Genomic DNA, 13,042 nt, shown 5'->3' with positions numbered 1-13,042 from the left:
AACTACATTACAAGCACACACATATAAATACAATCGTTATACACTTGACATAAACTGCTTGAACTTAAGCTACAATAGTCCATCATAAAAAGAGTTGATTGAAGTTGCGAAAAACCGTCAATAACCACTTGGCCAACCAAGAAAAATGTCATGTTACTCCAAAGTCAATGAGTTTGTATTTTCCCTTATGTTTGCATTTTGATACCAACTCTTTTTATGATGGACTATTGTAGCTTAAGTTCAAGCAGTTTATGTCAAGTGTATAACGATTGTATTTATATGTGTGTGCTTGTAATGTAGTTTTAAGATCAGTATGCCTGATGATTCCATCATGGATGAAACTGCCAGTTGCATAAAAATTAAATTTTTGCATTACTTTTGTTTATACTTACGCTCTCCTTACGGATCGAGCACTTTGTTTACTGGCAAGTCAGCCTTATCTACTTCGTAAATAAATAAATAAATAAATAAATGTAATCGGCATTTCTAATGTATTAAACTCGGTAAGAATCCGTACAGGACAGTGTCATACCGTAATCTATCTATTGAATAGGTCTCATCATTATGGTGGAGGCCTTGAGGGATTCGGAAGATGATTTCCAGGAGTACCACCAGATTCCGATTGAGGTACTGTATCCTCTATGATCTAGATACTGGCCATTTAGGTGCGAAAGAGAACAGGTGCTGTGCCACCAGGCGTCTTGAAACAAACGAGCACAGTTTATATCAACAGAGTTTCCATTATAGACATCATTGTCTTTATCGTAGGTGGAGAAAGGCATGTTGTTGTTGAAGTTAGTCATAGCGTCCCCAGCAGTACCACTGTAGGCCCCAAATGTAAGTCTATAATTAGATGCTTCATCACCAATGCTAAATGGCTGATAATGTGCGTAGGCTGTGTCATCACTGAAATCCTGTAGTTGTATCCTCAGTTCCCAAGATTGATTTGATGAGGAAGTCAGAAGGTGAACGAGTTCCAGCCCTAACCAAAATTCTCCATCTAAGCTCCCAAACCCTTGTGAGTAATTAGACCAATTCCGAAAAAAATTAACCGATCCATCAAATCTTCGCTGGAATACAGTCCAACCACCGCCATCAGTTTCCATTTCACAATATACTTCATATGATGAGCCTTGGTTGGGAGTGATTGTGTAGATTCCAGAAGGGTATTCTTTTTGGGAAGCAAGCTCGGAACAATCATGTAAATATGGAGAAGTGATCTTGTCATCTCCGTCTGATGTGGTCATCTCAGATGCTTCAATGGACACATCAGCTGCTGTAGTAGTCCATGCCTCAGCTTCTCCAGTGATTACCTTCATTTTTTCAGTAGTCATTGCTGCTTCTGTGACTATTAAAGCTGTTAGAGCTTGGTCCAATTGATCTTGAGAGTCAGTATCAGGGCAGTCGTTTTTCTCAGCCAGTATTTGTGTGTTCAAAAGTTCAATCTGAGTGGCTTGCTGGTTTAGTACTGTTGGTAATGACTGGGAAATATTCTCTAGAGTTTCTTGCTGCTTCTCTAGTACAGACACTACAGTATCCATGGTGGATGACATGTTCTGCAGCTGCTGAGTTTGCATCTGCAGAAGGGTTACTACCTGGTTGAAAGAATTTGCCATCTGTGATTGGGTGTGGCTCATCTCAGTCAAAGTACTGCGTATCTGGGCTTGATCTACCGCCACCTGGGTTTGGGTTTCGCTCAGTTGATTCAATGTATTAAGTGTCTGAGTTTGAGTTGCTGCAGTTTCCGTTTGGGTTTCATCTATCCGACTCAGTATATTTACAGTCTCAGACTGTGAGTCACGCATTTGACTTATGGTTAGTAACATCTGATTCTGAGTTACAGCCATTTGGGTTTGAGTATCGTTCATCTGCGTTTGCGTTTTTGCCATCTGCATTTGCGTTTCCTTTATCTGGTTTAATGTATTGGAAGTGTCGGCTTCATGTTCATGTGTCTTAGTCAGATTGTTTGGATTCCCAGCAATTTGAGTGTTAACAACTGTCTTTTGTGTTGTGATATTTGATGGGGTGTTCTGATTCCTTTCGAAATGAGTTGTCGTCATTTGCGTTTGGTTTTCAGCCATATGAGTCCAGATGTTTAACGTCTGGACTTGAGTTCCTGCTATCTGCGATTGAGTTTCACTCATCTGAGTCAGGGTATCCAGAATCTGAGTTTGGGTTGCTGCTGTTTGAAACTGAAGAATCCTTATTTTCGTTTGAGTTTCTCCAATTTTAGTCAGGGCATTTGAGTTCTTAACGTGAGTTGCAACAATCTGTCCCATGGTATGGTGCTGAGTCTGCAGTATGCGCATTGTCTCATTATGGAAATCATGTTGTGAACTCAGATGGGCTAGTATCAAATCGATTATGTGATCCTGGTTTCTCAGTTGATTTTGAAGTAAATCCATGTTTTCACCATGGTTCCACTGCTCCTTTTCTAGATTGTGCAGCAAAAAACCTTGGATTTGTGCAAGTATGTTTGACATCTCATCTGCAATTACAGTGTTATTCAGCAGTAGGAGGTTGTTCAAGGTCTGCAAGCCCTCCTGATTCTTCAACAAACTTCCAATGCCTGGAAGAATTGAAGAAATGTTGACAGATGTATCAGTGACATTTTCCAGGAGAGCGCGAATCTCTTGGATTCCGTTTATGGTTATTGGAAATTGACAGTTTACATCATCCAATGTTGCCATGGCAATATAGAAGATGAACACAAACTTGATAACAAAGACAGCCATTGCGTTATCCAAAAGTGGATGAAGAAATCTGAATGTAGCTGATACGAACAAAGACGGTCTTAATTTTGCAAGTCTACTATGACCCAAAGCGTTCTTAGTTGTAGCAGATACCTGATTAGAACCGAAAATTGACTGATTTTGCAGTCTTCTCCGACCAATGCAAAGTGAATTTATTTGTAGCCGATAACCGATGAAAACAAATGTGGGGATTTCACAGTCTACTCCGATGGATCCAGCTCGAATTTAGTTGTACCTTTTCCGATTCATAAAATCATTGTATTGGACATTACTGCAGCTAGTGTTTCAGCGTTATTGTATGTGATTTAAGTAAGTGACCAAATGATCAAATTTACATCATACCGCGATCTGACACAACTTGTATGACTGTTGAGAATTGTGAAGCACAATGCTGTGCATGTAAGAGGAACTAAAACTGGTATTTGGTCACATTTCCGTTCACTGTATTCAAAATGGACTTGGAAATGTGCTTTACCATTATGTACAGGAAACAAACTCGAGACTTAATAACCTCCGTTACTGTCAAATAAACGTGAACTTTATTCTTCCTTTTGATGCACGAGGTACATGAACTTATTTGTTTTAAAGGAAAACAACGCCATGATTTAGGCACCCGTATTTTGTTATAAAAGATATCTTTAGTTAAAAATCACCATATTTAAGTCTTGTTTTGGTAAAAAAAATATTAAAATATATCACTTATGGGAGGCGCCATTTTCAAACATTGTCAGGGAAAATGTGACATCATCGTGGCTATACTTCACGCATCGTGACGTCACATTGCCCAAATAGATTTTTAAAATGGCGTTGCCCATGAGTGGTCATATTATATTGATTCCACTCAGTGGTGTGGTGTGGATTTCGTCATTCATTCATCTCGCACAGTAACCTTTAGTACCTTCATGTCTGTATCCCGTCACCATACATTCTACACAACTGCGAGGGTGAGAAGTAATGAAAGTGAAGGTTGTTACTTTTAAGTGCACAACACGATGACATCGCTGCGCCGTAGTTCGAATCCGTATTCTTTTGAGCATGACTAGAAGCTCATACCGTTACGCCACTATACTTCCACACTCTGGATTCACCTTTTTTTCTAATAGTGTTTGGATCAGATCAGAGCCCGGGGGGGGGGGGGTTACTCAGTACAAATGACAATACGAGGCCGGGGACGTGTTACAAACATGGGTAGCATTTTCGGCATTTTGGTATAATAAGTGACCCCATTTTCGAGGTCAATTTTATTATATGGATGGGTTCTTTTTTCAAACTTTTCTCATTTTCCCCTCCGGAAAATAGCCCAATAGCCTCACTGTAGTCAAAATTTTGGAAATATCCCCCCCTCCCAAAAAAATGGGAAAAGTTGACAACTAAAACAATTTGTGTTAAGTTTGGTTTAAAATTTTGACTTTTGGTATATGAATGAGTCCAGATGTCTTGACAAAATTGGTATATTGATGGGTCCACTTTCAAATTATCAGCGGCACACCCTACCCACACCAACCCCCTGGATCAGAGTATACGTTGCGATCAGGCCATACCAGTTGCTCAGATTCTGATTGTTGTTTGTTTCTTTGTTTGTCTGTTTATTTGGTTCTGATCAAAGTAGGCCTATATAGCAAACAGATTATAATTTTATGACTCAAAATAAATGTGATAACTCAAATGGAACTAAGAATTTTGTTTTGCAAAATATTTCTGTAAAAGGTCAATTTCAATAGTACCTTTTCTTACGTTTGAATTGGAATCCATGCACTTTTTATTTCCTTCTTTTCTACAAAATACTGATTGAAATTTATTTTCACTATGTCTCTTTTACTGTCTTATTAGTTTAATGAAGTAATTTTCAATCGAGAATGAAGTAGAGAGAACAAAAATTGAATATCTCTATTATAATGCTACTTTAATAAGATACAAGGGTGATAATAAGATAAGGACGATTTAGCTAAAGTCTTACACAGGGAATGTGAGTTGTGAATAGAATAGACAATTTGGTAACTTCCATTTGAAATACTCACTCCAGTTGTGGAAGATATAGGTAAAACAATAATAGGGGGGAGTATAAGTTTCAAAATGATCAACTCTGACCAATTACATTTGAAAAACATACTCCCCTGTACAATCTTCCACAGGGGTGTGGATTTCAACTGGAATAACCCATTACAATTGCCATTATAATATGTACGTTATACAAATACAAGATAATAAACTTAAAGGTGGATGTCCCGATTAGCAGCCTCATCCCTCACGCTACCATATCAAAATTGAGACTTTGGCATCAAACGAAAGCTCATACAAAATGATTGGTACCCATCAGTTTTCAATGATATAGATATGACTGCCACATCAAATTCCAACATAGAATCCATATAATTTGTTGATTAATGCCATAAACAGTCATATAACCAAGCCGATGGATTATTGAACTCTTGGAATAAGAATGTAAATCGATTTTCATCATCTAAATCAATATTATTGAAAAATGACACTTTGATGTAAAAGTTCATTCAACAAATCATATACTTTGAAAACTTACTTGATTTATTGTTGTTAACGATTTATGTACGTTTTACAAAATGTTGTTGTTTCAGACCTCTTTACAACATAACTGAAGAACCACAGGACCTACAAAAGTATATCGGTGGTAATTGAATTCTTTTATAACTCGCTATGAAATGATCAATGCAATTTTTGCCAAAGCTCACTACCATTCGCAAAATGCTCAGAACTACCAAATCACAACAGTTTAAAATAGCTGCTAACCTTAAAGAGTAAAATTCTTATTTACACGTTGATTGCAAAGTTATATCAGATACTATATAAACAAGACAATTCCCCAGAAGTTGAAAATTGCGATATTATATGATATCACAGAAATATTTACACATACACAAATAAAGTAACATACATTTACTTTGGTAAACAATATAATTTCTGCCTTGTACAAGCTTTGCTTAAATTGCTACCAGATATCGCCTTTTACTTTGGGACAGACTGATTTAAAGTTTGTGTATCCGAAATCAAAGTGTAGTATCTGTCATGTTATTTGCATGTAGATACAGCATTTTGACTTTGTGAGCAAATCAATTCAGAAACACCTGTCTCCCAAGTGATCCAGTGTATTGTAATAAAAATATAAAAATACAACAAACTCGTTGCTATACGAACTACGACTACAATCAGAAGTTAAGGACAATGGTATGCATTTATTACAAAGTTGATTTTAGAGATTACATACAAAGGACCAAATAAGCAAAAAAGTTAGACAGTATTACATTTTTTGAGTAATCAAATACCGTAAAACCTCGTCTACAAGCATGTAGAGTACTTCTGATGAAAGCTAAATTAATCCAGGCGCCATTATGGAGTTTGAGCAAATAAATTACAGATCCAAGCATATACAAACAATTATTATTGTAAGACCAATTTATTGTATTGGCATATTAACACATGTATCGTATTAATTTAGCTTTCATCGAAAACACTATATGCTTGTAGACGAGGTTTTACGGTATTTCACCGGATGATAGGAACAACGATGCCTGTAATATGATGCCTTAGATATACTGCGCACACAAAGTATCCGTACATTTCAAGCCTTCAAGACACTTCCTAAATTACCAAAATAAAGTAGTCAATAGAAGGTTATTCTGCGTATTTTGATACCATATTCTGCACGATGCGATATTTTCCCAAATTATATCAATTTGAATGAAAAAAGAAAGCATTGCAACAGTGCTGTAATGAACCCGTTACAAAAAGCAACAGGAATCGCCCTGAAGGAGGAAATATCTGATGTGTCACTTTTGAAATTCTCTCTTTTTTTATTCAACTTAGGAATAAAGTGGCATCGTGCCGAATGAGGTATCAGAATACGCAGAACAAAATTCTCTATGGATTACTTTATTTGAGGTTAGGTTTGCAGTCTTTATATATTTTTATAACAATGCAAGAATACCATATATGTAATAGCTCCCCTATTAGATAACTGACAATTTCCACATATATTCTACGGTACACAACTAAAATATAACATCTGGCAGCTATTGCAGGTGATATCTTCTTGCACTGACCCATCGATATCAGGGTTCTGCAGGAAATGATGGCACTGGGATCGATCCATCTATACTGATGATGAGACCTAGTCGATCCCTCAAGGCATTCCCATGATTTTAATGTTCCCAAGTCTTTTGATATTTGACAGGCATACTAAAATAAATAAAGGAAAATAAATAAATAACTAAATAACTAACTAACTAAATAAATATATAAATTTAAAAAAAATCAATAAATCAATCAATCAATCAATAAATATATAAATATATAAATTAAAAAACAAATCAATCAATCAATCAATAAATACTAAATAAATAATTAATCAAAGTCAAATAAATAAACAAAATAAATAAATAATAATAAATAAATAAATAAATAAATAAATAAATGCTAAATAAATAATTGAACAATCAATCAAATAGTCAAATAAATGAACACAAATAAATAATGAATAAATAAATAAATAAATAAATGAATAACTAATCAAATAGTCAAATAAATAAACAAAAATAAATAATAAATAAATAAATAAATAAATAAATAAATAAATAAATAAATAAATAAATAAATAAATAAATAAATAAATAAAATGAACAATATATAACATCTCACTATATGGCATGAAGCTTGACCTTTAAATTATGGTTACTGTTTCTCCCACTGGCTGTGATTTGTGTTTTCTGATGAGAAATTAAATTTCTTACACCTAGTTTGGCATGTTTTGAGGATTTAAATTTTAGTATATTAATCTGATCTATTTCCTAAATCGCAAAATCTACCGGATTGTAAATGCATTTTGTTTTCCTATCATTTTGAAGCAAATATGTATGTTGTATTTCTCAATACTAATAGAATTTTGGTAAAATTATAGCCTGAATTACTTGGTAAAAACCAGCAGATGCCAACATAATATTAATCTATTGACTAGGCCTCATCATCATAGTTGATGCCTTGAGAGATTGCTCGCCCTTCCAGGTATACCAGTGCATTGCTGTAACATCGTTTCCTGCAGAACCAAGATACCTGCCATTCAGGTTGGAATTACCACAGAAGATGTCAGAATACCACCAGCCACTTTGAAAATATTCAGCGCAGTTAGGCCACCTGCCGCCATCACGGTCATAGGTTGAGAATTCTAAAGACGTCCTAGTGTTAAACGAGTTCCCAATAGTACCACCATTGTAGGTCTCAAAGAGAAGTCTATAGTCAGATGCTTCATTACCAATGCTGAATGTCTGAAAATGTGCATAGGCCGTATCATTACTGAAATCCTGTAATTGTATCATCATTTCCCAAGATCTTCCTGATGAGGAAATCAGCCGACGTAGAGTTTCTAGCCCAAACCAATACTCTCCATCCAAGCTTCCGAATCCATATTTATAATCAGACCATGGCCTGTAAAAATCCACCGATCCATCAAATCTTCGCTGAAATACAGTCCACCCACCACCATCTGTGTTCACAATATACATTATATGAACATGACAAAAAAGCACGATTAATAGTGATTGTGTAGATTCCAGAAGAGTAATTACCAAGAGAAAGTAGTTCAGAGCAATCGGATGGAGCAGTCACCCCAGTAGTAATTGATTTAGTTGTAATCTCAGCTCCTGCTATGGTGGTCATTCCAACTGATTCAGTGTTCATCTCGGCTGCTTTAATAGTGGTCACTTCGGGCTCTTCAGTTGTCACCTCAGCTTCGTCAGTGGCCAGCGTAGCTGTTGTAGCCTGGGCTTGGTTTTTTTGGATAAGTCGGAGAAGCTTGTTGGTCCAAAGCGTTCGGTAAAGAGTGGGCGATGTTCTGAAGAGTTTCGTGTTGGTTTTCTAGTAAAGACACCATGGTAGGCCTATTCATGGCAACTGTCATATTCTGTATCTGTCGACTTTGTATCTCCAGGATGGAAGCTACTTGGTTGAATGTATTTGCCATCTCATTTTGTGTTAGGCTCATCGCATTCAGCGTATTTTGAGTCTCAGTTTGTGCCGCTAACATCTGCGTCTGGGTTTGGTTCATATCAGTCAGAGTATTTAGGGTCTGCTGTTGAGTTGCAGCTATATTACTAACATTGTTCAAAGTCTCACTTTGAATACCGGCCATCTGAATCAGGGTGTATTGGTGATTTTGTAGGATTGTCTGCGATTCGTCATGATTTTCTTGTCCAGATTCAAGCTGACTTTGAAGTAGACTGGTGGTTTCATTTTTGTACGAATCCTCTTTCTTCCATTGATCTTGCAGACGTACGAGGATTTCTGGCATCATAGCTGCCATGTACTCGGCAGCCTTCGTATTATTTTCAAGAAGATTTGCCAATAACTGCAAATTCTCCTGATTCTGTAGAGAGCTTTCAAGATGTAGTAGAATGGTACATTTTCTCTCATTATATGCCATTTTTGATGTAATAGTACCAAAATTCATACGCACGGCTTCGGCTTTTAGTAAATAGTCGCCCTATCATATTTTAACTTTCAGCTTCGAGGGCGCACTGTCATTTTAAGGTGTTTACGGTTCAGTGCGTTAAAACAAGAAAAGTCTCAGGTCAACTTATGTGTTACAATTTAAATAATTTTGTAAATTGAAATAGACCAAGGCTTACGACCTAAGACCTGCTCTGAGGCAGGGCCAAGAAAAGTCGCTGTAAGCCTGGTCTAACAGGCTTGCGTAGACTACGGCTACAGAAGACTGATTTCGAGAAATGCAAATTTTACTGAAGCCTGGGGCTAATCCTACAAGCCTGGCCCACGGGCTAACGAAGCCTCTAGGCTATGGTAGCCGTGCTACGGGAAATACGTTTTCAGTTAAGCCTGGTCTTACGACCTCTTAAGCCTTGAGGCTAGACAAGCCAATTGCTAAGCCACCCGTCGAGAAATTCGCCCTAATAGGCCTGGGCCATACATTGAAATACGATGAGGAACTATTTGTTTTCATGGCATTCGAAAATACTGCACTAAAATCGCTGAAATTGATCAAGAAAAAAAAAAAAAAAAGTACTTTTTAGAGTTTGATGCTTCAAAATGGTACATTTTCTCTCATTATATGCCATTTTTGATGTAATAGTACCAAAATTCATATGCACGGCTTCGGCTTTTAGTAAATAGTCGCCCTATCATATTTTAACTTTCAGCTTCGAGGGCGCACTGTCATTTTAAGGTGTTTACGGTTCAGTGCGTTAAAACAAGAAAAGTCTCAGGTCAACCTATGTTGAATTTTTGATCATTTGGCATCTAAATCATATAGTTTCACCTGATATTGGTGGCATTGAACTGTGAGAGTTCTGAATATGAGAAAATTCCACCCGGAATTAGGCATTTTCCTATTGAAACCCGTGTAATACATAATTAGTGGTATTTAACCTATAGTGCCCTAGACTTCTCCGTAGTCCACTTGCCCATTTTGCATACTCTGGCTATTACATTAAGCATAAAACTCTGATTTATATTGATTTGTGTGCAACTGATAGATTTTCACATCTGTATCTGATCTTTTCAGTCACCGCACTCCCTCTGTTTGTTAGCTTCCCAAGTGCGGGGTTCGCTATCAATAAACTGGTAGATTCCAAAATCAGAATTGTTCAGTATTAAAGTGAGCCATTATAATTATGCAAGATAATGTTGCATTTAATTACTTTTATTGTCACTAATCATCTGATATTTTAAACTCTTTATGACCATTTTACTATTGAATATTTTAATTTTAATAAACATCAGTATAATTTTGAGTTCAACGAAATGGGTTCATCATGACTAATAATAACATATTTTTAATAAAAATTCGACTATGGCATAGTCTAATAGTGCCCGGGTGTAGTGTGAATGCACTGGGATATTCCAAAAAATAAATACACACCCCATATAGAGGAGTTCAGATTTCTGGAATTGTCCAAAGGTGAAAAAAAAAAAAAAAAAAACAGTAGAAAAATAGTTCAACCTCGGACTCCTCAATTTGAGAGGTTCATTTTGATAATTCCGTGATTTTTTATTTATTTAATTGAATTTCCAAGCTTTTTCCAATAACATTGGCAACTGGAATTCTAGTCGTTTTCAGAAAGCAAACTCGGAATTCCAGACATTTCTATTATTGAAAAGTAACTCTTCTATAGAGGGTGTGCAATCCTGGAATAGCTACTCCCATATCAGCAGTAGATAGCTACTTTATCTACTCCAATATCGAGAGTAGACACCTACTTTATCAGCATAGAAATCTGCAGTGATATGGCTACTTCAACAACGCCAATATCAGCAGTAGATAGCTACTTCAACAACGCCAATATCAGCAACAGATAGCTACTTCAACAACGCCAATATCAGCAGTAGATAGCTACTTCAACAACGCCAATATCAGCAGTAGATACCTACTTCATCTACACCAATATCAAGAGTAGATACCTACTTTATCTGCATTGAAATCTGCAGTGATATGGCTATACGCCAATATATCAGCAGTATGTACTAAAGGTGATCTTAAGAATTACAAATCAATAATCGTATTTACTCAATACTGAAATGTCCTTCTTTAGTTTAGTTAATTCTTAGTTTATTCGATTCTCTGCTTGTTGCGTTTTTCTTCCTTTTTTCTTTCTTCCTTTCTTTCTTTCTTTCTTTCTTGTTATCACGATTTTTAATTTGATTTTTTGGAGGGGATGCTGAATAAAAATATGGTATGCATTCAGACATTTTCGTATAGTTTTGATCATATTCGAATTAAACCAGTTGCTATTCAAGCGTGTACGACATTGAATAAGAAGCATAGTGAAATTATATTGAATTTCAGCTTTCTAAAACTGACACGTCAGAAAACAGAATTGTCAAAGAGAAAATGATGTAATAAAAGCATAAAGATATCATTCATAATTATTATATCATACCATTATTTTGAAGTTGGGTATGATTGGTTGGAAGTGAACATGTTATTGTCCAGTCATAAATTATCAAAAATTGGGCTATTCCAGTTGAAATCCAAACACCCCATATGAAAGATATGACCTTAATCTCCCACACAGGGAGCGTGAATGTCAAATTGAGTCGCCCATTCAGGTAACCCTATTTAAATTTCACACTCCATTTGTGTATAATTAAGATCATGTCTTCCATAGGGGGAGTATGAATTTCAAATAGAACAGCCCAGTATAGTAGGTACTGCATTCACATAGGGAGGAGCAGACTGATTTCAATATAATTATTTGCCTTTCAAATAAGGACATATTATCTGCTTGTTATTTACCTTGTAGTTACTTTATTTTGACATTAAGCAGACTGATTTAAACACACGTTAAAAGGCAGTAAATATTCATACGGCTATAATATAACACTGTCCTCTTTACTTTGTGTTTGTCCTTCTGTTTGTTTGTTTGTCTGTTTGTTTGTTTCGGGTGTGTTTATTTATCATTTGTTTTATTTTTGATTTTATTTTTGTAGACAAGTAATTCCCATTTAGATCAGACCACACAGTTTCATGTGCATTAATAACAAATTTTGGAAAACAAAATGGGATATATCGATTTGTAAGAAGGCCCTGCCTGCAATAGCTGCCCTGTAGACATTTTCACGATCTCGACATTCTATATTTACACATCTACAAATATTACACCTGGCAGCTATTGCCGATGGGGGTTCTTGCACTAACCCCATTATATCTTGACACCTGGCAGCTATTGCCGATGGGGGTTCTTGCACTAACCCCATTATATCTTGGTCCTGCAGGAAACGATGGCACAGGAAAAGGGATCAACTCTTCAGCAGCTCAAGTGCATCCACCATGATGATGAGACCTATTTGATGTTCTTTAGCTATGACTTTTGATACATGATAGACATAAAAAATAAAATTCAATCAATCAATCAAACAATCAATCAATCAATCAATCAATAAATAAATAAATCAATCAATCAATCAATAAATTGATTAATTAATTAACTAATCATTAACTAATTTTTAGCTAATTATTTAATTGAATTATTAATTAATTAGTTAATTTATTCATTTATTAAATAATAATATTAATTCATTAATTAATTCGTTCGTTCGTTCGTTCGTTCGTTCGTTCATTCATTCATTCATTCATTCATTCATTCATTCATTCATTCATTCATTCATTCATTCATTCATTCATTCATTCATTCATTCATTCATTCATAATTATTTATATATTTCTTCATTAATCAATTCATTAATTAATGACTTTTAAATCATGGTCAATGGCTATGATTTGTCTGTCTTAAATGTCTTCATGCTTAGCA

General features: G+C 35.6%; 1 protein-coding gene and 1 pseudogene across 1 annotated transcript; both read right to left on the bottom strand.

Moving 5' to 3' along the window:
• Positions 1-484: 484 nt before the first annotated feature.
• LOC140146309 (uncharacterized) lies at positions 485-3,109 on the bottom strand. The gene has a single exon (XM_072168107.1). The coding sequence runs from the start codon at positions 2,733-2,735 to the stop codon at positions 543-545; it is 2,193 nt and encodes a 730-aa protein (XP_072024208.1). The 5' UTR covers positions 2,736-3,109; the 3' UTR covers positions 485-542.
• A 4,617-nt stretch (positions 3,110-7,726) lies between these two features.
• On the bottom strand, positions 7,727-8,281 carry LOC140141198 (ficolin-1 pseudogene; annotated as a pseudogene).
• Between the last annotated feature and the right edge of the window lie 4,761 nt (positions 8,282-13,042).

Source organism: Amphiura filiformis, chromosome 2 (assembly GCF_039555335.1).
Source record: "Amphiura filiformis chromosome 2, Afil_fr2py, whole genome shotgun sequence".
NCBI classification, from domain to species: Eukaryota; Metazoa; Echinodermata; class Ophiuroidea; order Amphilepidida; family Amphiuridae; genus Amphiura; species Amphiura filiformis.
Note: the sequence above shows the minus strand (reverse complement) of the source record. Positions and strands in the feature narration are given on the sequence as shown.